Source organism: Diabrotica virgifera, chromosome 7 (genome assembly GCF_917563875.1).
Source record: "Diabrotica virgifera virgifera chromosome 7, PGI_DIABVI_V3a".
NCBI lineage: Eukaryota > Metazoa > Arthropoda > Insecta > Coleoptera > Chrysomelidae > Diabrotica > Diabrotica virgifera.
The window spans coordinates 142,747,916-142,775,486 of record NC_065449.1 but is presented as its reverse complement, the minus strand read 5'-3'; the positions used below and the strand labels follow the sequence as shown (position 1 = coordinate 142,775,486).

General features: G+C 32.8%; 1 protein-coding gene across 3 annotated transcripts in view; it reads right to left on the bottom strand.

The window, feature by feature from the left end:
- The window catches only part of LOC114331285 (E3 ubiquitin-protein ligase HECW2), a 955,949-nt gene that overhangs the window by 312,657 nt on the left and 615,721 nt on the right, over nt 1-27,571 (bottom strand). For all 3 annotated transcript variants that reach the window (XM_050656276.1, XM_050656277.1, XM_028280809.2), the window contains exons 4-6: nt 23,030-23,242; nt 7,876-8,315; nt 2,596-2,846 (exon numbers count right to left, since the gene is read on the bottom strand). In XM_050656276.1, the coding sequence (XP_050512233.1) occupies nt 2,596-2,846; nt 7,876-8,315; nt 23,030-23,242 (904 nt within the window). The remainder of the gene's footprint in view (nt 1-2,595; nt 2,847-7,875; nt 8,316-23,029; nt 23,243-27,571) is intronic.

Below are 27,571 nucleotides of genomic sequence, written 5' to 3'. Positions count from 1 at the left end.
AAGGGGTTAAGAGAAGAATAAGCTAATCCAGATTTAAAGTCAGAAATAAAAAAAGTGATTTAGAAAATCTAGAATCTCATAATTCCCAAAGAAAATCCCATACATGGTTAACCCACTAAGACAGAAATAATTAAAAAAAACTCACGTCAAAAACTTATAAACTTACGAAATGCGTTTTACAAATAAGCATCCCTGGTCACAAAAATGTATCAAGAGCTAACAATAAGGGATATATTAAATATCTTATCTTGCAATATCAGGAAAACATAAAACATTAGACAATTATTGTAAAATGTATGAATGAATTGAACGCAAATAATACAATTAACACTTAGAGGTACGATACAAACTAACCAAAAACACTTAAGCATCTGCTAACAGTCGATGGCTCTAGTCTTTAATGTTTTCTCCAACCTTAATATTCTTATGTTCGTATGTTTCAGTGACAACCATTTTAAATTAGTTATGAGTAAATAACTAATGAGTCGTCGAAAATATGTCATAAATAAATTTCTAAAAAATGTAATTTTTTCGGGTAAAGGTTTGTCTTTTATCAGAAAACATGTGTTTATATAAAGAGAAGCCTCGCTCCACATCTACTGAGGTATTAGTTTAGAGGTAATACTGAGGTTTCCATCAATACACGTTTCTATGTCAAAATGGCCTCTAAAAGTGTATGACACATTCTGAATAGCTTTGAAGCCTTCATTATTTTCCAAAACCTGCTTAATCTTTCCCAAAACTTTTGTACCAATGTCACCTTTTACTTTTTGGCATTCCTTCTGAAAATTTTCAATTAGTTCCACAGAATAAACTAAAAGCTACGACTTCTTTTCTAGTAACGTAACGACTTTTATGCACCTTCTTATTATCAAAAACTGCTTTTGATGATATGACAGCTTGTGAAGAGTCTTATATGTCGTTTATTACGTCCTTTAGTCTATCATAATTTTCAGCGTAAAAAATAGCTGCACTTAGCCAAGTTCCCTATCGAGTTAATAGAGGATGGGGAGGTCACGGTACGTCGCGAAGCCCCTCTTTGTATACTTAATTGAACTCGCAAAGGAACCTTAAGGAACACCTTCTTTACGTTGCTAATTAATTCGTTCACAAGAGGAAATTGGGCTCTGTAATATGAAAAAGATTCTGTCCCACCTCTATATATATAGGTGGAGCGGAATCTTTTTCATTTTTAAATATTTTAAATTTTGCCCCACCTTAACCATACAGGATGTTTGGTAAAGAATGGGCCATAGCTTAACCTTAGATTCCTGAGCTTAAAATGAGTGGATTTAAGCTAACTTACCTTAGTAGGAAAGTTGATAATAACCGAAATAAAGGGTGTCAAAGTTAAACTTCTATTTTATTTATTCTTGAGTATTTCCTGGCAGGCATGGGGGAACAACACGATCTTGTAGGCGAAGTTTTTTTGGGCCGAGAAATCTAAATTCGCTACCAAAAATGATGCATTACTCAGAGGGCGCCTTTCAGCGCTGATTTAATACGTTAATTTTTTTTATCCCCCTACTCTACATACTTTTTGAATCAAAACTATTGTTCTTTTAATATTTTTACTTAAAAAAGGTGTACTACATTCATCTCGCTAAACTCAGCTGTTTTAGAGATAAACGCATTTTAAATCTGCCATGCAACATAATTTTTTGCATAATATCATTGTAGTTACAACAGAAAAATAAACTTAAAACCATAATAATATCCAAAAATGTATCGCAAATTCCTTCAAATGGAATTTGCGATGCAATAACATAAATATGAGAACTTGCACAATTATTATGGTTTCAAGTTTACTTTTCGGGTGTAACTACACAAATATTGTGCAAAAAATTATGTTGCATAGCAGATTTAAAACACGTTTATCTCGAAAATAGTTTAGTTTAGCGAGATGAATCTGGTATACCTTTTTTTAAGTAAAGATATTAAGAGAATAAAAGTTTTGATTCAAAAAGTATGTAGAGTGGGAGATAAAAAAATTGAAAGTATTAAATCAGCACTGAAAGACGTATGTGGCGCCCTCTGGGTAACACATCATTTTTGGTGGCGAATTTAGATTTCTCGTCCCAAAATATTACCACTTACCAAATTTCGTGTTGTTATCCCATATCTGTCGGGAAATATTCTTAAATAAACAAAACAGAAGTTTAACTTCGACACCCTGTATTTCGGTTATTATCAACTTTCGTACTAAGGTAAGTTAAGCTTTAATCGACTTATTTTAAGCTAAGGAATCTAAGGTTAAGCTATGGCCCATTCTTTACCAAACACCCTGTATATAAGGCAGCATCCGATAAGAACATCACAAATTTATTTAATGAAATGGCATCTGACAAAAAGAAGTTTGTCAAAGAGTCTTGAATGCATCGTGTAACAGTCAAATTGTTGTTAATAACTTTTTCAAGTTGTTTTGAAGATATTTTCCATTGCAGAGTAAAGTGACGAAAATATGTAAATACATATGTATATGTATTTACCACTTAAATATGTCCTTTTTTCAAAAAATCTATAAATATTTAATATTTGTAAAAATATGTAATTTACATATAATCCGCGCCCTATTTATGAGTAAGCAAATATTACCTTGCGCCATCACGTTCTACTCCCATGATAGGTTTCAGCCTCATCATCAAACTTTCAAGATCGGGATCATCCTCAGCCCGAGTATCTCTACTACTTGCTACATCAGGTCCATCACCGTTCAGCCGCACATCAAGTGGTTCTGCAGACTTGAGGTTAGGTGGCCTAAGTTCCGGAGCTCTTAGCTTTCTTGAATGATGCGTTGGTGTAGGAGGGCATACTAGAGGGTCATGAATAGGTGCTGTATGTGCGATCTGTAAAATATTAAAGCACTGATTGATATACTTGACAGCAAAAGTCTAACAGAATGTGAAAGTTTTATTTGAATAAAACGTACAATCTTACAAGTACTTAAGGTGAAACAGTAGCGATCAACAGGTAGCGAAAACGCGTTCCAAGTTTGCGGCTGTAATTTTGAATATTTTTTCGAGATATTTGGCACACGTATTCGTAATATAATAAAGAATGGCAGTACAGAGCCCAATTTGAAAAATATATTAATATGTGGAAATTACTCTGTTATTAAATACAATATTAAAAAAACGAGCCTGTACCGCCATTAAGAAGAACAAAAAAATAGACTTTCTTTAAATAAACTTTTTTATCCGATGCCTAGATTTTGTGTCATTTTGGAACTACTAATGAAATAAAAAATTTTAGTAGTTCCAAAATGACACAAAATCTAGGCATCGGATAAGAAAGTTTATTTGAAGAAAGTGTATTTTTTTGTTCTTCTTAATGGCGGTACACACTCGTTTTTTTAATATTGTATTTAATTACAGAGTAATTTCCACATATTAATATATTTTTCAAATTGGGCTCTGTACCGCCATTCTTTATTATATTACGAATACGTGTGCCAAATATCTCGAAAAAATATTCAAAATTACAGCCGCAATCTTGGAACGCGTTTTTGCTACCTGTTGATCGCTACTGTTTCCTCTTAAAATTGTACATTTTGTTTTGGTCATTTTATTTAATGACATATTAAATGGAGATGATGCTGAGATCTTAAAACAAGAGAAAGGCTACGGCTTTACCAAAGGAAGGAAAGGTGAAGTTTACTCCTTTTCTGTCTTCTTTTTCCTCAGCTTTTTCCTTTTCATTAGTCACTGTTCCTTAGTCGTCTACTTTTCAGGAAGAATTAGAGCCCTTGAACCAATAAGAATATACACGGTTATAAATTAGAATATTTGGTTTTGTTTTTTCCCCTTTCGAGCGATTTATAGATTTCAGAATGAAATTTTGTATTATTGGATACATAAAAATTTTTATTTTGGAATATTTTCTACAAAAAGCCGATAATTGTATATTTAACAATAATTGCAGGTAATCAGACACAATTTAGTGTTTGGGTTTTTGTTCCATGTATATAAGGCAAAAAATATCATCATCACCTTGGCCTAATGGCCCTAATCAGGGCACAACAGACTGACCTTCAGCACTGAAGGCAGCTTGGACATATGTAACTAACCCTTATTACGAGAAGGTCCAATTTAGACTTAATACAAGAGCACTGAATACCAGAGTCAAATAAGATATTTCGAAAGATATATCATTCGATATTTATATATCTTTGGAAATATATAAAACACTTTTGCAGGCCAAGATCCTTTCTGTGGCATCACTAAAGATGCTACGAAAAACGAGGTTCAGACGTGGCTGATAATGAATCATCAAAAGAAATGGAGAGCCACTCAAGGGCAAATCCAGACTTAAAAAAATAATCAAGAATATTGATGAAAAAACTCTCGAACAGTTTGATGAACCTCACTCAACAAACGAGAGATCAAAACGGTCACTGAAATGATTACTGGACATTGCCGCTTAAGAAATCACCTATACAAACTAGGTAAGGTGAATGAACCATGGTGCAGAAAGTGCGAAATGGAAGAAGAGACTTCTTCTTCTTCATGTACCATGTCCTTTCAGAACGTTGGTTACCATCATAGCTATCTTAATTTTATTCACTGCCACCCTAAATAGCATGCTTGTATCAACACCATACCAATCTCGCAAGTTCTTCAACCATGAGGTTCTTCTTCGTCCTGGACTGCGTTTGCCTGCTATTTTTCCTTGCATGATATTTTGTAGCAACCTATATTTGGGACCTCTCATTACATATCCGAAATACTCTAGCTTTCTCTGCTTGATGCTTTTTATGGTCTCAGTAGTCTTGCTGAGACGTTCTAGTATTCTGGAGTTTCGAATCTTCTCCACCCATGAAACTTTTAAAATTCTTCTATAGCACCACATTTCGAAAGCCTAAGGCGATTTAGATCGATTTTATTCACAGTCCAGGACTTGACACCATAAAGTAAGACCGAGAACACATAGCAGCGAAGTAGGCGGATCCTCAATGCCAATTTTAAGTCTCTGTTACATAATACCTTGGACATCCTTCTAAAAGCGGCTCTAGCCTGCTCTATCCTAGATCTAATTTCGCCGTGACTTTCTGCGTTACAATTTAATTGCTGTCCAAAGTAAACGATTTTATTAACTTCCTCAAGTTTGGTATTACATTTACATATCATATAGACGGTTTTATATGCTGTTGTTTACTTATTACGAGTATTTTGGTTTTCCGTATGTTCAGATCCAGACCTGCCTCCCTACAACTCTCAACAACACCATCAAGTAGTGTTTGCAGATCTTCTTGACTAGAAGCTAGGAGTACTGTATCGTCCGCATATCGCAAATTATTGATGACTTCACCGTTCACAAGTATTCCTTTTTGTTTTTCAGAAAGTGCTTTTCTGAAAATTCTCTCGGAGTAAACGTTGAAAAGCAGGGGTGACAAGAGGCATCCCTGCCGTACTCCTCTTTTAATATTAAGAGCCTGTGATTCCACACCATCTACTAAAACTGATGTTGTTTGATTCCAATATAAATTTGCAATTATTCGAACATCTCTGCCATCCAAGCCAATGTCTTTTAGAGCTTTGATCAATATAGAGTGCTTAACACAATCAAATGCCTTTTGGAAGTCAATAAAACAACAGTATATGTCTACAGATATATCTCGACATCTTTGAGCAAGTACGTTTATTCCAAACAGTGCCTCTCTCGTTCCAAGCCCGTTACGGAAACCAAACTGTGTGTCATCCAGGTATTCCTCGCATTTATTGTAGATATGACCATGTATTACCTTCAGAAAATTTTTCAATAAATGGTTTAACAAACTGATGGTTCTATAATCAGCACAGGTTTTTGCTGTTGTCTTCTTAGGTAGAGCTATAAACAGTGAATTAGACCAACCATTAGGTAGTTGTCCGCTGGTATAAATGGTATTGAAAAACGAAGTTATAGCCTCTAAAACATTGCTATCATTTATAAGCTTGTCTATTTCAGTTGGAATTTCATCAGGACCAGTCGCTCTGCCATCTTGTGATGATTGTATAGCTTTTATAACCTCAGAGTGTGTTATTAGGGGTCCGTCGCAGTTAGTAATATCGGGAGGTGAACTACTCCTATCGTCTTCGAATAGGTTCGTGACGTAATTTTCCTTTAAGTTTGTCCTCTACTTCAAATATTACTTTACCATGTTCATCCTGTAGCAATGAAGAGAGAAGAGACTGCCACACACATACTATGCCATTGCAGTGTGCTAAGTGATGTAAGGCAGGCATTCACTGGTCAACTGAGGTTTGAACCAGAAGAGATCCTAAAACTACCAATAAGAAAACTGTTAGCATTCGTTAAGGCCACAGAACTTATTGGAGCTCAAGAAAAAACAAGGTATGGTACAAAGGCCTTACGACCAAGTACCAGAGACTAACGAGTCTCGCCTGATATAAGAAGAAGAAGAGAAGATATATCGATAAAAAGAGCTTTAAAACGGAATAACTCTTGAAATGGTATTAAGTATGTAAATAAAGCACAAATAGGTTTTTTTTTAAATTGTTTAAGAAATTGGAAAATCGAAATCGATTGTTAGTCAATTTACAATTTGAAACTATTTATATACTGTTATATTTCTATTTGATATGAAAATTAAATTGTGATAATTATAAACAGAATTCAATTTAATATAAAATATTTTCAATTTTCTCAACCACGGGCATATAAATTTAGAACAACCTGTATACAACAAATTGTTATATTTAATTTTAAGAAGTGATTAAATAAGACTCAAGTGAAATCGTTAATAGGTCATTATCGTTTGTTCGCGGAAGGATCGGTCATTAGCCGATGCTAAATAAGACTAAGTGGAAATAGAGAATAGGTCATTAAAATTTGTATATAGTAGAAAGTAATTTTAGAATGGGAATTAACTATTTTCTTTGAAATCCATTAAGCATATTTAGAAAGTTTAAAAATTGGTTGTGAGGAATACTGCGAATGAGAGTTGGTGGTGGAAGTTTGATTTGTGAATCTGGAAGGGATATTTAGAAAGTAGGGGAATGAATGACAAATAGAGAGGAGAATGTTTTGAGCTGTCGAGAAGTGAAGTCGAGTAGTAGACGGTAGTGTACGGAGAGTGAGAAAGCCGGTGTAGTTCCGTGAGTGTGGAGTATCCATCGTGGAACGAGAGGTAGGCCAGGTTGAGAGTAAAAGAACCTCCTTGAGCCAAGAGTTCCCGGTAGCTGATTGCAGTTTCGAAAAAGGTAGAACACAGCATCACGACAGAAGCAGGAAACGAGGGCTATACGAGCTAGTTGCAGAGGAGAACATTACTGGAAGCCAGGACGAGGTTTTGATTGCAGCCAAGGATAGCAGAAAACGGGTCTTGTGTGAAGACATTCTCAGTTCATCAGAAAAAGGTCAGTCTCATTTGTTTGGACATGAATGTATGGGTTTTCGTAGTAAATACCACATTTAAAATTGAAGAAAACATAATCAATAATATCAGAAAAGCTTCATCAAACTTAAATAGAATTGTTGCTAATAAATCATAATAGTTAAATGTTAATAAAAACTTTCAATTGGAAACAAAAAGGAAATAAGATTCCCATGTGTAAATGTTATGTTTAAGAATAATAAGATATAGCAAATATTAAGCACTGATTGCCATTTAAATAAAATAAACAATATTTTGATTACAATTGTAACCCATATGTGTTATTATTTTACTCTTTTCTTTCCTATCCCGATTAGGAACCATTAAGAAATATTTAGAAGCCACGTATGTAAGTACTTAATTTTATAAAAAGCCCTGAGATTGAAAACACATTGATATGTGATCTGGTAAATTAATTAGATTATTATTAAAGCATTGATTAAATTAAATGACATATAAAAATATTATCTCATATCAATAAACAAGATCACAACAATACATACCCTTTGTAGAGCTTTCGTTTGTGGTCTGATCAAATCTTTATTCTCCACTCTTGGCCTATGAAGTGGCGTATGATGGACTTCTTCGTGACATCCGTCAATATCTTGGACCAATCTCGCCAATGGTTTGTGCGGTTTACTGGCTAACTCTCCGTCTACTACGTCCAAGGATCCGATAAGACAAACTGGGCCGTTCGAAGTGTTAGATCCAGATGTCGATCCACTACTTTGCGTACTAACAGAGCTCTGACTATCTTTCTTTTCTATAGGCAGATGAGTATTCGGAGGACTAGAATCGATATCTTTACTTTTGCTTAATACAGTACTAATGTAATTATCACAGCCGATGAGTTTCTTCCCATTTTCCATCAGGGCTGCTTTCATCTTTTGGGTATTGTTTGAGGTTAGTTCTAAATCTGACGTCGACGATATTGGTGTAGTTCCTAAAATACAAATCAAGAGTTTTTAATGTTTAGAAAACTGGAATTATTTTATGTCGAAAATACAAGAACATTGCATAATATGCAAAGCACATTATGCTTTACTTTTACTTATTTATTTACAGAGATTCTTGTGGTGACTATCTAAAAATGAAATGCGCTTGAAATTGAAACTGTTAAACTAGGTATGTAACTTCTTCTTTAAGTGCCGTCTCCCAGTCGGAGGTTGGATATCATCATTACTATCTTTACTTCATCTACCGCTGCTTTGAAGAGTTCTATAGAACTGCATTTAAAACAGTCCCTTAAATTCTTCAACCATGACCCTCTCCTTCTTCCTCTTATCTTTCCCTGTATTATCAGTCTTAGCATTTCATATCGCTGTCCCCTCATTACGTGTCCGAGATATTGTAACTTTCTTATTTTTATTGTGTTTACTATTTCGTATTCTTTGTCCATTTCTCGCAATACTTCCGTGTTCGTTTTCTTCTGTGTCTATGCTATTCTAAGCATCCTTCTGTAACACCACATTTCAAATGACTGTAGCTTATATATGTGTTCTTCAATGTCCAGCTTTCAAGTCCATATCCAAGTAAGTCACCTGTCAAACTGGTACTACAAAGCGCCAATTAACAAATGTTCACATTTTAAAAAACCACCTCATTTTTAAAATAATATCTTTGAAAACGATTTTCGGAGGGGAAATCTAAACGTCAACATCATTTTAGTTTAATCCCATATAAATGCAATATTTAACTTGTAGCATGCCACAAAACTGTTTCAGAAACATTTAGTCCTGTCGCTAGGGGGGGTACAACGGCCTCCTTTATTCAGATGGGCTTACCCACGTTTTTTTTTATGTATTTTGACCCGTAGAACACGAATTTTTTGGGTAACAGTTGATCCGGATGTCGATAAGATTGTTATAAACAAAGAACTTGAGGAATTACATACCAGCGATTTTTCGCAAATCAAAACATTCTTTTTGTATTTTTTGGGTGATTATAAGCAAACAATGTTCTTACAAGTTTTTTCGTAGGATGCATAGTTTTCGACATAAACGCGGTTAAACTTTCAAAAAATCGAAAAATTGCAATTTTTGAACCCGAATAACTTTTGATTAAAAAATAAAATAGCAATTCTGCTTACCGCATTGGAAAGTTCAAGTCAAATTCTATCGGTTTTGATTATTTCCATTGCTAAAAATTAATTTTTTTATTGTTAAACAAAGCTATAAACACATAGTGCTTGAATGATGTTTTCAATGCATTTCTCATTTAAAATCGAACGAGTAGGCGCGCATACAGACAATTTCTACGTAAATTACGTACGTTAAAACGCATGCATTGGGCAAGGGAAACACTTTATGTGTTTATAGCTTTGTTTAAAAATAAAAAAATTATTTTTTAACAATGCACATAATTAAAACCGATAGAATTTGACTTGAAGTTTCAAATGCGATAAGCAGAATTGCTATTTTATTTTTCAATCAAAAGTTATTCGGGTTCAAAAATTGCAATTTTTCGATTTTTTGAAAGTTCAACCGCGTTTATGTCAAAAACTATGCATCCTACGAAAAAACTTGTAAAACCATTTTTTGCTTAGAATGACCCAAACAATACAAAAAAATGTTTTGTTTTGCGAAAAATCGCTGTTATGCAATTCCTCAAGTTCTTTGTTTATAAAAATCTTATCGACATCCGGATCAACTGTTACCCAAAAAATTCGTGTTCTACGGGTCAAAATATGTACATAAAAAAAACTTGGGTAAGTCCATCTGAATTAAGAAGGCCGTTGTACCCCCCTGGCGACAGGACTAATTTAAACAGTTTCAGTATTTTTACGTAATTTGAATTACTATTCTCGATACCTAGAACCGAGATATGGGAAGCAATGAAAGACATCGAACCTCCACGAATATTAATAAAAGCAGTAAAAGCACTCTACCAGAATAACAAAGTAGCTATCAAAACGGGCAATAGAATATGCAGTTCATTTAAGACGACAAAGGGACTACTACAGGACCTTGTTCAAAATAGTTCTGGGCGAAACCCTGAAACCATGGAAAAGAAAGTGCGAAGGAATGGGTATACCAGTAAGGAACGGATATTTATATACCCTAAGTTTTGCTGACGACCAAATAGTGATCGCACAAGATGAAGATGACCTCAGTTTTATGATGAGAAAACTGAAACAGGAATATACAAAGACTGGGATGGAAAGAAACCTAAAGAAAACTGAATACCTAACAAAGGTGTCACCCGTGTTGAGCTGCCCCCACTTGCAAAAATTAAAAAACAAATAGCCCTGATTTATGAGCTATTTATGAGCTCTCATATTCCGTAACTTAAAAATTTTGAGCTCGTTCCACTGAGCAGGAATTTAATATTTTAGTGGGGGGGCTGAGTCAGCCCCCCACTTATCAATTTTTGCGGCAGAATTACGAGCTATGTATGAGCTCTTGAAATGATATAGTTTCGATTTTTGAGCTCATCCCCTTCACCCCCAAACAACCCTTTAATTGATTTAACTTAAGAGAAAAATGCTGAGAAAACTTAAAATATATCGTATTGCGGATATAATTCCTATGGCTTATATATTCTAAGAATAAACTATTAAATCACGTGCATTTCGATTATTAAGCTACAACCCCTTCGCAAGAAAACTATCCCATCTTCCCGGCTTAAGAGAGAGTTGTACTTAAAATGCATTAAATTAATTATTTGGCGACTACATATCATTTAATAATTTATGAGCTTCCAAATTACGCGCATTTAGATCAGTAAATTGCAATTTACTTTGTATAGTGCAGTCACTGAAGGTAAAAATCAACGATTACCTTCAATTTCCGTGAACCTTCATCGATTTTCACGAAAATTGGTCAGTGGTTAGAGGATACCTCAAGAAACAATGGTGACATGGTGCGACCTTGCGCCATTACTCTGAGGGTGGATACCACCCCTTCTCAGGGGTGAAAATTATTTTATAAAAAATAACTGCACAAATCAATAAAAGGACAAATTATATGCAACATTTGTTATATAAAGTTATTAAAATAATTCAATACTTTTTAAGTTATTAAAGATCAAAGATTTTAATTATTCGTGAAAAAAATGCATGTTTTGAAGCGGTTTTTCGTAAATCACTGAAAAACTGTAAGTTTTTACAAAAAAGTTAATAGTAGTTTAATTCGTATAGCTTATATTCTAAGAATAAACTCTTAAATCACGCGCATTTGGTTTATTGAGCTACAACCCCTTCGCAAGAAAACCATCCCATATTCCCGGCTCAAGAGAGAGTTGTACTTAGAATAATTTAAATTAATTATTTGGCGACTACATATCGTTTAATAATTTATGAGCTCGCAAAATATACGCATCTCAATAATTATTGAATTGCAATTTTCTTTCTATAGTGCAGTCACTGAAGATAAAAATCAACTATGACCTTCGATTTCGGTAAACCTCCATTCATTTTCACGAAAATTGGTGAGCGGATAGAGAATACCTCAAGAAACAAAATTAACAATAACAACTTGCGGTTTTAGCCTGGGGTATATGTCACCCCTTCTCGGCGGTGAAACTTACTTTATTAAAAATAACCCCACAGATCGAGAGAGGGACAAATTCTAAGCAAAATTTGTTATATATTGTTATTAAAATAAATCAATACTTTTTGAGTTATTAAAGATCAAATATTTTAATTTCTGTGAAAGAAAATGCATGATTTAAAGCGATTTTTCATAAATAACTCAAAAACTGTAAGTTTTTACAAAAAAGTTTTCATCACTAAAATTGAAGCTAATAAAAACTGTAATAAATTGCTTACTTGAAAAACCCTTTAAAGTTAATTTAAAGTAAGTTATAGGTAATTAAATCTATTTTTTTTGTGACTATTCAAATTTAAGGATTTAAGCTTAAATAACGGCAAAGCGATGCATTTTATTTAACTTACTAAATACTTGTCAAAGTACTTAGAAATACCTATCAAAAGAGCTCCAGAAAAAGTTAATAGCATCAAGATTTATACTCCAAAAATTTTTCCAAAAAAATGATTTTTTTGAATAACTCTGTTAATTTTTATATCAGGCACATCCAACTATTTGAAAGGTAATTTCAAGAGCTATAAAACTGTATTACATTTAATCTTTCAAATACTTTATTTTTTTAGGATAATAGGTTAAGGGGCTCCAGCTACACTGTTCTCGTAGTAAAATTTAGGCTTAAACGTTTCTATCTTCGTTATTTTGATTCATACAGAAATCAAAAGATAAGTAAAATCTTTGCTAATAAAAAAAAAACTCCAATTTCGTTATCTATCATTTTTTACTTGTATCGAGTATTGTTGGAGTTATTATTTTAAATATGATTTAAAAAAAATCAAAATTTTTCAAATTTTCCAACAATACTCGATACACGTAAAAAAATAGAGATTTTGCACCTCTTAAAATAACCGCTGATTTTCGCTCCGCTATGGTTAACTTTATTAAGCATAACGATTACATCAACGTTAAAAAGCAGAGTTTTTGCAGCCTGTCAAGTAGGTTTTTCGTGTCATCGTTATCGTTATTTAAACATAACCTCACTTCACAACGTTATTGTAATTTTAAGCATAAACTTGAACAGTTTTTGATATTTTAATTTATAGGTAATCAAAATTAGAATCTATGTAAATGTAATTTTACTGATTTTTTTACATTCTGGCAACAAAGCAATTTAACCATTACTATAACGATAACGATAAGCACTACTTTAAACCTCCGTAAATTACGGAATCCCTTATGTTTAATAACGATAACGGATCATATATTCGCTACTGCGCAGACGTAGTATAACGATAACCATAACGGAATTGCAAAATAAGAGGTGCAAAATCTCTCTAATGATAGATAACAAAATTTAGGTTTTTTTTTCTTTTAATAGCAAATATTTTACTTGTCTTTTGATTCCTGTATGAATCAAAATATCGAAGATAGAAATGTTTAAGCCTAAACTTTACTACGAGAACAATGTAACAGAAGCCCTTTACTTATCCTAAAAAAATAAAGTATTTGAAAGATTAAATGTATTACAGTTTTATAGCTTTTGAAATTACGTTTCAAATAGTTGGATGTGCCTGATATCATAAAAATTAACAGAGTTATTCAAAAAAATTCATTTTTTTGGAAAAATTTATGGAGTATAAATTTTGATGCTATCAACTTTTTCTGGAGCTCATTTGATTTGTAAGGTATTTCTAAGTACTTTGACAAGTATTTAGTAAGTATTATAAAATGCATCTCTTTCCCGTTATTTAAACATGAATCCTTAGATTTGAATAGTCTCAGAAAAAATATACATACACTTAAACTTACTTTAAATTAACATTATTTTTAAGTAAGAAATTTATTATATTTTTTATTAGCTTCAATTTTAGTGATGAAAACTTTTTTGTACAAAATTACAGTTTTTGAGTTATTATATCGCTTTTTCTATATAGCTATATAGCATTTTCTTTCACAAAAATTAAAATATTTGATCTTTAATAACACAAAGAGTACCTATTGATTTATTTTAATAACATTATATATCAAATTTTGCTTAGAATTTGTCCCTCTTTCGATTTGTGGGGTTATTTTTAATAAAGTAATTTTAACCCCCGAGAAGGGGTGACATATACCCAGGCTAAAACCGCAAGTTGTTATTGTTAATTTTGTTTCTTGAGGTATCCCCTATCCGCTCACCAATTTTCGTGAAAATGATTGGAAATTTACCGAAATCGAAGGTCATAGTTGATTTTTACCTTCAGTGACTGCACTATAGAAAGAAAATTGTAATTCAATAATTATTGAGATGCGTATATTTTGCGAGCTCATAAATTATTAAACGATATGTAGTCGCCAAATAATTAATTTAAATTATTCTAAGTACAACTCTCTCTTAAGCCGGGAATATGGGATGGTTTTCTTGCGAAGGGGTTGTAGCTCAATAAACGAAATGCGCGTGATTTAAGAGTTTATTAGAATATAAGCTATACGAATTAAACTACTATTAACTTTTTTGTAAAAACTTACAGTTTTTCAGTGATTTACGAAAAACCGCTTCAAAACATGCATTTTTTCACGAATAATTAACATCTTTGATCTTCAATAACTTAAAAAGTATTGACTTATTTTAATAATTTTATATAACAAATGTTGCTTATAATTTGTCCTTTTATTGATTTGTGCAGTTATTTTTTATAAAATAATTTTCACTCCCGAGAAGGAGCGGTATCCACCCTCAGGGTAAAGGCGCAAGGTGGCACCATGTTACCTTTGTTTTTTGAGATATCCTCTAACCACTGACCAATTTTCGTGAAAATCCATGAAGGTTCACCGACATTGAAGGTAATCGTTGATTTTTACCTTCAGTGACTGCACTATACAAAATAAATTGCAATTTACTGATCTAAATGAGCGTAATTTAGGAGCTCATAAATTATTAAATGATATGTAGTCGCCAAATAATTAATTTAATGCAATTTAAGTACAACTCTCTCTTAAGCCGGGAAGATGGGTAGTTTTCTTGCGAAGGGGTTGTAGCTCAATAATCGAAATTCACGTGATTTAATAGTTTATTCTTAGAATATATAAGCTATAGGAATTATATCCGCAATACGATATATTTTAAGTTTTCTCAGCATTTTTCTTTTAAGCTAAATCAATTAAAGGGTTGTTTGGGGGTGAAGGGGATGAGCTCAAAAATCGAAACTATATCATTTCAAGAGCTCATAAATAGCTCGTAATTCTGCCGCAAAAATCGATTCAATATTCCTCTTTTTAAGTACCCCCCCCCCCACTAAAATATTAAATTCCTGCTCAGTGGAACGAGCTCAAAATTTTTAATTTGCGGAATATGAGAGCTCATAAATAGCTCATAAATCGGGGCTATTTGTTTTTTAATTTTTGCAAATGGGGGGGGGCAGCTCAACACGGGTAAAGGTGTCTACATAAATAAAACAAACAAATCAAAGGAACAGACCTAAAAAAAACTGAATACCTAACAAAGGAGACTACAGAAATAAAACAAACAAATCAAAGGAACACACAAGTTCAAGTATTGAGGTTTCATGATATCAAACAAAGGAACAATGGAAAAAGATTAAAAAAATCGACTAGGACAAACAAGAGGCTGCATACGAAAATTGAACCCCGTACTGTGGGATAAGAACACCAGCATAAAAACAAAAAAAAGAATATAATAATACCATAACAAGAAGTGTCCTAACTTATGGGTGTGAAAATTGGACAATAAATTAAAAAACCAAAAACACAATAAGAGCAACAGAGATGGAATTCCTAAGGAGAAGCTGCAGAGTAACAAGGAGAGATAGAATAAATAACATAGAGATTAGAGAAGAATGGGAGTGAACTCGGACATAATACTCTACATCGAACAGAAGAGATTAACCTGGTACGGACATGTCAGAAAAGCAGACCAAAATCGTTGGATAAATAGAATAACAGAGTGGAGTTCGATAGGAAGAAGGAGGAGAGACAGGCCCCGAAGATCTTTCAGAGGTTGTAGATAATTAGTTACGAAATTTTGTAAAAATTATCTAATAGTAAACATAGAAGTGACAACTATTTTGATAATAAAATAACCCCAATATGCATGATGTACTTCTATTCTACCAATTATATATTTTCAAAAACTTCGTACGTCAAACTTAATGACGTCATTGTGTTCCTTGAATCCTATGTTATGAAGTTTGCAATTTTTTTAGAATGATTTATTTTCAATATCAATATTTACTCAATGTGTATCATCACTTTTGAAACTTTTAGGAATTAAAACATTTTTATACCCACTTATAAACAATTTGAAAAAGTGTATTCCAACAAGTGCGTTGTTATGTTCTCGAAAAAATAAACAGATCTTTTTTACATAGAATTGTTTGTCTAGGAAATATAATAAAACGCAAAACCAGTGAAAACTAATAAATTGGCAATGAACATGGAATCATTATTTATCACTCAGTCAGTTCTAAAAATACTGGAGCATATTTTAGACTGATTATAATAGAAAATAATATATCTTGCATAAAGATTTCTTACAGCAATTTAAGGCCTCATTTTTTTTCATTTTGGAACTAGGCAGATTTAATTCAGGGAATTTGTATTTATATTCACCAATATTTCTAAATTTAAATTCTGAACTGTAAAAAACATTATCATCATTTTTTATTTTTATCCCTCAGGGGTAGACTTTACTGTCATTTCTTCTTCTTCTTCTTGTAGTGCCTATCCATTTCGGATGTTGGCGACGATCATGGCAATCTGTACTTTGCACACTGTTGCTCTGAAAAGATTTGTGGCTGTTGTGTTGAACCACGTACGTAGATTTTTCAGCCAGTAAATTCTTCGCCTTCCTGGTACTCGTTTTCCTTCTACTTTTCCCTGCAAGATTAGTTGCAGCAGTTCATATATCTCGCTGTTCCTCATGATGTGACCGAAGTATTCGATTTTGGCTGTTTTTATTGTGGTCAACAGCTCTTTTTCTTTTTGAATTCTAAAGAAAACACCCTGATTGGTAACGCGGTCGGTATAAGATTTCTTCAGGATTCGACGATAAAGCCACATTTCGAAAGCATCAATTTTCTTGCAGGTGGTGCCTGTAAGAGTCCACTCAACTCTGTACAACAGTATAGGAAAGATATATGTAACATCGTAGTAACTTGATTTTTATGGGTATTGATCAATCATGACATTGCTTTCTCTTTCCTACATTTTCGATTTCTAGTGATGTCATCTATGGTTTCAAAAATATAGTCAGTAAATTAACTGTATTAGAACAACAAAAGAATAATCTAACAATAACTTTTATCTACTCTATGTCATATTATGTATAAGTTTTTAGATTGTGAAAACTGTCATTATACACTAAGCGCCAAAATTAACGCACCACCTTAAAAATGGAACATTTTTAATGTCTCATATTTCCTAGACCTGTTATCTGATTTTAGTGATTTTTTTAACATGTTATAGCTTTATTCTTCAAGAATATCGGTGTAATAATATTGTTGCTAAACAGATAAGTGTCATTGTATACCGGGTGTAACAATGATAGTGTGTTTTTTCCTCAAAGTTTGGAACACCCTGTGGAATATTCTAGCGTATATAAAATATTGAAATTAAAACTCAACTATAACCTTAGGCTATTTTAACATTTTGATTTTTTATTCATTTGCTTATGTTGGATAATAAAAAAGTTAGGTACTTTAATAACTAGCAACGTTCTTCATCAATACAGGGTGTTTCTAAATAAGTGCGACCAACTTTAAGGGGTAATTGTGCATGAAAAAATAATGACCGTTTGCTTTATAAACATATGTCCGCAAATGCTTCGTTTCCGAGATACGGGATGTTGAATTTTTTCTTACAAACTGACGATTTATTTATTGCTCTAAAACCGGTTGAGATATGCACATGAAATTTGGTAGGTTTTAAGAGGTAGTTATTGCGCATTTTTTGGAATACAATTAAGATTTTTATATTCACCATTGGCGTACATACGGGTAATATGACCGGGTAATATGACCCGTATGCACGCCAATGGTGAATATAAAATTCGTAATTGTACGTCAAAAAATGTGTAATAACTACTTCTTTAAACCTACTAAATTTCATTTGCATATCTCAACCGGTTTTAGAGCAATAAATAAATCGTCAGTTTGTAAGAAAAAATTCAACATCCTGTATCTCGGAAACGAAGCATTTGCGGACATATGTTTATAAAGCAAACGGTCATTATTTTTTAATGCAGAATTACCCCTTAAGGTTTGTCGCACTTATTTAGAAACACCCTGTATTGATGAAGAAAGTTGCTAGTTGTTAAAGTACCTAACTTTTTTATTATCCAACATAAGCAAATGAATCAAAAAGCAAAATGTTAAGATAGCCTAAGGTTACAGTTGAGTTGTAATTTCAATATTTTATATACGCTAGAATAATTCACAGGGTGTTCCAAACTTTAAGGAAAAAACACACTATCATTGTTACACCCGGTATACAATGACACTTATCTGTTTGGCAACAATATTATTACATCGATATTCTTGAAGAATAAATCTATAATATACTAAAAAAATCACTAAAATCGGACAACAGGTTTAGGAAATATGAGACATTAAAAATGTCCCATTTTTAAGGTGGTGCGTTAATTTTGGCGCTTAGTGTAGATAGCAGTGCGTGAAGGATTTAAAGTGTGCGTGAAGTAACAATGTATTTTAAATGGGATTTACTTTTTCGCACTGTTTTTTGGCACACTTTCATATAATCAAATATCCTTAACTCTCGAGTTGTCATGGTGATGATATTTATGTGAGCAATAAATTACAACAAAAGTTTTGACAGTTTTGTGGTTTGAAAGAAGTTAAAATTTTTGAAAATTGTTGAAGTTAGAAAACTGTAGAATAGAAATGAATTCCAGTGACGAAGAGTTACAGTTTTTTATTTGTTTATCGTAGATAAAATTGTATGAAACGCTCGCTCCGCTGTCGCTCGTGCTCTAAACATCGCGTGCGTTCGCAAAAAGCATACTTCACGAACTGTTTCATAAATAACTATTTAACAATAAATAAATTAATAATCATATTTTGGAAGAGAACTTGCCATAGCTTTCAAAGCTGGAAAATTTTTAAAGGATATTCAAACGATTCCTCGAATTCGACAAGAAAGCTACATCACCCAGCCATTTTTAGATTTTAAGTATCGTTGCCTCGTTCTCGTTCAGTCGTTCATGTAGAAAAGAAAAAATGATTTCAGGTTTCAGGTAGTAATAGTTCTTAGAACCTTTCTAAAAAATTTCCGCGGCTCACCCACCTTATAATAGAAGAACTAAATCAGTGTGGTCAGCGGATTCGCTAGCTTCCTTCCAATAATTAAAGAGGTATCGTTACAAGCTTCGCGCACGGATTAAATTCATAATGTTTATGACATTATTCATAATAAATAGTACTTTTGAAAATAGAACTTGCTGACAAAAGATGCAATGGAATGAAAAAATCGATGGTAAGTTATCGTTGGTTCGACACAATGCAACAAATCTATGCACAGGAGAGTTTATAAATCGGTAACTAATATTGTTTGGTGCTACTATAGTAATAGTATGCGGTCTACCTGTTCCTATCCATAATAGTGTTCAAAATAAGCCAATTATGTGGCTTATTCCCTACTATTATAGTAAATTGATATGATAAAATATTAACTTATAAAATTAAAATAATAATTCTTCTGATTTATGCGTTTTATTCACTTTGTAAAGATTTTTTTGTAACCTACCTGTGTGGATAAACAATACCTATAATAATCTTTTTAATCTTCTGTCAGAAGGTTTTGCACACTATAATGAAAATGTTTACAAAGTGAATAGAAGGCATAAATCAGAAGAATTATTATTTTAGTTTTACAAGTTAATATGTATGTTAGTCCTCTACTCACAATCCTTTAAATTGGTTTTATTACATTGAAAGAAAGATTGGGCGCCCGGTTTCGCTGTTTACCAGTTATACAGCATCGTCAGGCTCCCAAAAAGTAAGGCTATAAATCATATATAGTGTGTGTAAATATCAATGAAAAGCGTATACAGGGTGTCCCGAAAAGAATGGTCATAAATTTTACCACAGATTCTGGGGTCAAAAATATGTTGATTGAACCTCACTTACCTATATACAATAATGCACACAAAAAAAGTTACAGCCCTTTGAAGTTACAAAATGAAAATCGATTTTTTTTCGTATATCGAAAACCCTTCGAGATTTTTCATTGAAAATGGACATGTGGCATTATTACCGCAGCAACATCTTAAAAAAAATTAAAGTGAAATTTTTGCAACCCATACAAATTTTAAGGGGGTTTTGTTCCTTTAAACCCCCCCAAACTTTTGTGTACGTTCCAATTAAATTATTATTGTGACACCATTAGTTAAACAAAATGTTTTTCAAACTTTTTTGCCTCTTATTACTTTTTTGATAAGCCAGTGTTTATCGACCTATTTTGAATATTTGTCGAATCCACCACATATTTGTATATGGTTAAGTACGATTATAGAGACCTGTTAATAATCTGAAAATGTATTTATAATTTACATTTTTAGGTATATTTTGAAAAAGAAGCCATATCTCGATAAAAGGTGATTTGTCAAAAAAAGACTTAGAGGCAAAAAAGTTTTAAAAACACTGTGTTTAACTAATGGTACCACAATAATAGTGTAATTGGAACGTACACAAACATTTGGGGGGTTTAAAGGAACAAAACCCCCATAAAATTTTTATGTAAATATATTAAAAAAGAAGCCGCATCTCGATAAAAACTGGCTTATTGAAAAAATAATAGGAGTCAAAAAAGTTTTAAAAACGTTGTGTTTAACTGATGATACCACAATAATGAATTAATTGTAACGTATAAAAAAGTATGGGGGGGTTTAAGGGAACAAAACCCCCATAAAATTTTTATGGGGTGGACAAACTTCACTATAATTTTGTTTTAAGATGTTACTGCCATAAGAATGATACATGTCAATTTTCAATAAAAAATCTCTAACAGTTTTTGATATATTGAAACAAATCGATTTTTATTTTGTAACTTCAAAGGGCTGTAACTTTTTTTATGAGCACATTTGTACTAAGGTAAGTTAGGTTCAATCGAACTATTTTTGACCGCAGAATGTGTGGTATAATTTATGACCAATCTTTTCGGGACACCCTGTATAACGATACAAACAAACAGTTATTAAGTTAGTACAGAGCACTTATTCAGATAAACAATATTCAGCTGACATAATGCTAAATATTAGTTAGCAATAGGTAGATATGTTTTAAATTAGATTCCAAAGTTACGTTTTAAATTTTAAGTGTTGACCAGCTGTATTACGATGTTAACTGTATGAGTTGTTTTGTAAAAAGATGAACTGAATAAATGTAAAAATGTACAAAAATGAAAAAATGAACAAAAACTGACGAAGGTTGCTTGCTGACTCAGTTAACCTTAATAGGTCTGGATCCCGCGTATGAAAAAAAAGTTGATTAATAGCAAGCTGAAAATTTGTTAATAGCTTAAGGGTGTCTAGTCATACAAACTATGATATATGGGAACACTGGAACAAGGGAAGTTTTAATTGTGGAACAGGTTAAAAATTTGGAACGGTCAGACCACGAAAACGGCACATGTATTTTGTCCGACAGAACAGACTTAAACTGTCCGAACAGAGATTAAACTCTCATGCAAAAATCAGACTGCTATTCATCACCAACTGGGCGTTTTAATGAGTGGAACATGTAGAATATGTCAAATGACAGGAATTATGACAGGTGATAAATTTAATAGCAGTCTGATTTTTGCATGAGAGTTTAATCTCTGTTCGGAGAGTTTAAGTCTATTCTGTCGGACAAAATAAATGTGCCGTTTTCGTGGTCTGACCGTTCCAAATTTTTAACCTGTTCCACAATTAAAACTGCCCCTGTTCCAGTGTTTCCATATATCAAAGTTTATCCGACTAGACACCTTTAAGTTATTAACAAAATTTCAGCTTGCTATTAATCAACTTTTTTTTCATACGCGGGATCCAGACCTATAACCTAAGACGAAATTTCAGGAAAAAATATTCTAGCCTATGTGCCTATGGTAGTATGGCTTGTAGGAAACCAATTTAGCTTTCCGTGTAATACAAATTATCGCCAGTTATAGTCTATTATAACTAGTCTACTACAATTTTTCAATAATTTTAAAATTAAGAGGCTACATCACCGCGTCATCAATATTATTATTAATAAGTTCTGCGAACTTTTGGCAACAGTGCGTCGGCAATACGTGACATTACCAAATACGAAGGCACAATATTGTGACAATCATATACTCATAGGCGTGCTAAATATTGCCAAATCAGTCAGTTAAGTTCAGGGGGCTAAAAGGCAGGGGATAAAAAAGTTTATTTGAAGAAAGTGTATTTTCTTATTCTCTTTTTTGGCGGTACAGACTCGTTTTTGTAATGTTTTATTTAATTACACATCTTCTTCTTGATGTGCCTATCCGTTACGAATGTTGGCGATCATCATGACAATCTTCACTTTATCTGCAGCAACGCGGAAAAGCTGCACAGATGTTGTGTTGAACCAGGTTCTGAGGTTCTTTAACCAGGATGTTCTTCTTCTTCCTGGACCTCGCTTTCCAAATATTTTTCCTTGCAGGATGGCTTGTAGGAGGGCATATCTGGAATAATTTCGCATAATGTGTTTAAAGTATTCCAACTTTCGAGATTTGATGGTGGTTATTACCTCTCGGTTCTTCCCAATTCTTCTAAGGACCTCCTCATTTGTGACCCGATCAGTCCATGGGATTTTAAGAATTCTCCGATATAGCCACATCTCAACTGCTTCCAATTTTCGGCACATATCTTCGTTCAAGGTCCATGATTTAACACTATAAAAAAGGACAGAGAAGACGTATCATCTCAGCATTCTTACTTTTATACCAAGATAACTTTTATATACTTTTATACTTTCCACATACTAACATATTTCTCAAATTGGGCTCTGCACCGCCACTCTTTACCATATTGCGTATAAGTGTGCAAAATAACTCGACAACATATCCAAAATTACAGCTGCAATCTTGGAACGCGTTTTCCGTCGTGATGACGGGCTGATTTATATTGTTAAAATAGCAAATATAACATTGCTGAAAAATGTATAGTACCTACCACTTGGTTTAAAGTCTTCGTCGGTATCTATCAATTCGAAGCCGAACGTATCTTCTAATTTTTGGATTTTTCTTGGTTTGTTCTGCCGGAGTACAACAGGTGGGGTAAACGGGGTACCCAAGGCGTGACACCTCTCTAACGGTTTGTGTAGAGTTCTTGGAGGTAATGGAGGTGCCAGTGCTTCGGCGGAAAAATCCATACCACAAGCGTTTTCTAAAAATTTAAACAAAACTAGGTTATAACAAAGCAATTAAATTTAACTTTTGCAAGGATAAAATGAAACTTTAAAAAAGTGCAAGGGAAATACGAAAAATACAATTCAAGGATCAAAAATAAAAACAAAAGGTAAATCATGAAAGTAAAAAATAAATAAGTATGCCGGAAATTAGCAAGACCAAAAATAAATAATGTCCGGTTCACATAATTCACATATTGTCTACATTATTCAAGTTATTCAAAAGCTGTATATACGGTCGTTAACACTATAGTAACAATGCTTTAATAAAATAATAAAACAATGGATTGGCAATTCACACTATTCCAGTGGCAATCGAATACGTGAGCTGGAATAAAAAATAGACCGCCATTCCAGTCAATTGGACTGGATTGATCTGCACTGGAATGCACTATTCCAGTGCAGGTTGACCTTTGAAATACCAAAACAATACAATAGTATTCTCCTTTTCATGACCATTTTTCAGTGCGTCACAAATTATAAAAAAAAAGTAAGTCCGTGATAATACACATTTATGACATTTATTCTAACATGACATTTTAGTTAAATCTGACAGTTGTCACATTTTATTTTCAATTTGGAATAAAAACAAATCAATTGTGTCTATTGCATTTATAAAATGTTTTTTTCTTTTATTTGTATAGTCTTATAAATAGTACAGATTATATTGATAATATTATTATTTTATTTAATAAATAATTCTTTTTTATTATGGCGCCATCTATCGACAACTAGAATAACTAGAATAAATGTTATAAATGTCTGTAATCAGCGACGTGCGTTTTTTTCTGTCACATACAATTTAATGCGTTAGAGAGAAATAGAAAAACTGTTACGCACTGAAAAATGGTCATGAAAAGGACTGTACCACAAATAAGAAGCACGTGATTATAACACGTCGGAAATTGACAGATGATTCCAAAATAAATAAAAATGAATGGAAAATTGAATATAGGAAAGGGAATATACACTGTGCGCCGGAATAAAGGAGTATGGTTTTTAGTTGAAAATAACTTTTTTGTTTTTTGGGCAATTTAATTTCTTTTTGCAGGGCTAATAGCCTAACATGTCTTCAACATGACTGCAAATTTGAAGCAAAAATAACGTACATGGTCGGACTTATACAAAAATGTATATAACAGTGCATTTGAGCTCGTTGCAAATGAAAACTGTCTTAGCCAAAATTGAACTGATATGCTCTTTTCGTAGGTTAACTATCCAGAACACTTCAGTAAAAAGGAAATTTTTCCAAATTACCGGTTTCGCAAAATATCATTTTTTTAATTAAATAATGTTCAGAACACGGCTTCGCCATAAAATTTTAAAAAATCCCGAATTTGTAAAATATCATTTTTTACTTTTAGGAAATCTTATTCGAGTATTTTTCTAATATGTTCACCAGAACGAAACCCTCTTAGGACTAAATTACTTCTTTTCCATCGTTTTTGCCTCATATTAGCAGTCATTTTTGTTAAATGTCTTAAGAATTTCTCAAAACGTCAAATATGTCAATTTTACTTAGTATGACTCCTTAGGTCGCCATGAAATTTGTTTGACATTCATAGTTAAATAAGTAAATTGACCAGTTCATAATGCCACTTTAAGCAAAGAGGACAGAATATTAATTAAATATTACCGTGAAAAATATAATTATGGTACAAGAAAAATTGTAAATGCATTTCCTAAGAAAAATTGGCATATTGGAACGATAATAAAGTTCTTAAGACATCTAAGGAAACCCATGGGTCTATGTCTATTGAACATAAAAGTAGAAGAGGAAGGAAGCGAAGCTCAAGAACTTTTATTGCTAGAGTAAGGGTTGTTTTAGAAAATTTGCAACCTGGCCATTCTGTTGGAACAAGGAAATTTCCCGCACGTTAGTTCGAAGAATTATTAAAGAAGATTGCCAATGTAAGAGAAAAACGACTCGAAAGATGTAATTTGCTACTAGGAGGCTTCTGCTTTCGTGAAGACATTAGAAAAATATCGTTTCAGATGAAAAAATGTTTTATTTACGGCCTCCTACAAATACCCAAAATAATAAAGTGCATTCTGACGTACAATTTAAGAGAGAAATTCCTCTAGAGTCTAGAGCATCTTTTAATTGAAAAAAGTAATTTCTCAAAGGTGTAACGGTCTCTGTTGCAGTATCCATGTTGGGAAAATCTCGTCTGATTTTTATTGATGCTGGGGTAAAACTTAATTCAGAAATATATCAAGAACAAATCTTGCAGAACCTATTACCTGAAATTGAAGAAGTATGTTATGATTACACTGTCCAGCAGGATGGTGCAATACAAGGATATTCTTGAGTGAAACTTGCCCGGACTATATTGTGCCAGAGATGTGGCCACCTAACAGCCCAGGTGTTGAATTTTAAAATTATTAAACTGTTTTCATAAATGTGTTATTTGTTAAAATGTTATATTGTCCTAATTTAATAAAAAATGATATTTACGAATCCAGTAATTTTGAAAAATTTCCTTTTTACTGAAGTGTTCTGGATAGTTAACCTACCAAAACAGCATATCAGTTCAATTTTAGCTAAGACAGTTTTGATTTGCAACTAGCTCAAATGCACCGTTACATAAATTTTTTTATAAGTCCAACTCTGTACGTTATTTTTGCTTCTAAATTTGCAGTCATGCTGAGGACATGTTAGGCTATTATTAGCCCTGCAAAAAAAATTAAATCGCCTACAAAACAAAAGTTATTTTCAAATAAAAATGTACTCCTTTATTTTGGCCCACAGTGCAGAATAAAATAATGCAATTGTTTTAGGCGGGTGGGTTTTGTCAAAAAAGGCCAATTTTGTACCCACAAGCTGTGGTTCTAATAATCTATGTTCAAAAGTTTACGGAAAATTTTCCATAACAAAATTTTTTATGGAAACCTGTTTATTTATATTATAACAGTTTCAAATTAGAAAAAAAATTGTTTTTCTCGTTTAGAGATCATTTTTTTTCAAAATTTCGGTTATTTTAAGACAAAATTTATTCTTGTATTTTTTTCGTAAAATGTTTATTTTAACCCCACGGACATGCGGTATGCCATACCGCGCAGAAAATTATTTTGATGTAAAACGTGTTTTATAAAAGATTCATAGAACACCATCAGTGTACCTTGTAGTGGTGTACCTTGTGTGGTGTGCAATTGTACATGCTTCCAACTGCTGCAGTTTTAGCATGGTTTAGTCATTAGTCTTTGAGATACGTTGACGTTAAGTTTTTCTTGCGGTATAACGTACCGCTTGTCAGTGTTTACGTTTCTATAGTTAAAAGCAGTCCAGTGTATGATTTCGCTATTAGTATGACAGCAAGTTCAGTTGTGAACTTTCAAATGCTTTCAACATTATTTTACTATTTTTTAGTTACCAAGATTAAATGTTTTCTTGTAATCCGGTTTTAAAAGATTTTGTGAGAACCTCCACCATTTTTTAAATTTTCTTGAAAAAATAAAGTTAAGCAGTGCCGGATTAAGAATCCTGAGGCCCCTAGGCAACCCAAGCTATGAGGCCCCTTAAGTTTTTAATAATTTTTATTTTTGAAAATGTCCGTTCTCCTGTTGCGAAATAACCCAAAATGACTGTAAAGCAGGAATAAATTGTTTTCCCTGCAAGTTTGAAGCTGGGCTATAAAATATTTGAACTGTTATAGTTCATTTTCAAGTTCAGATTCAATATCATCAGGATAGTTTTTATATAGTTTTGAAGCACACTCCTTTATTTGAGTATCACTCAATTTTGGAAAAACACAAAAGACCAAATACTGAGTTCATTGACCCGTACACTGTCAACCGACGACTCAGCTCAGTAATTAGACTATAGTAGAGAATATTCAGAGTATTGTAGGTCGCAGGCCCTCTGCTCGTAATAAACAAAATTATCTTTTTGGAATTTTAAAAACTCAAAAAGTGAATTTAGAAGATGAACTGCAGTTTGAGGTTCAATCTCTTCTCTCTGCAATGATTTACTGACACCGTTGATGCGTTCTAAAATTGTTACCCAAAACTCATTCATTATGAATGTTTCTTCTTTTTTTGACATTTCTTTCAACAAATACTTAGCCTCATGAACTGTTTCAACTTGCTGATTAGTGTCTTCAGCAAGAGTATGAAGAGCAAATTTGAAAGCGTTTTAACCTTTAGGTCAAGGTCTTATAGCATGTGCTGCTCGTTTTTATAAGGAATAGATCGTGGCGAATGAGATCGCTTAAGCATTTGATCATAACTTCCCAAAGGTGGGTAGATGATGAAAAAAAGTTGTACACAGACTGAACAAATCCAAAATACAATATTCTATTTGAGGG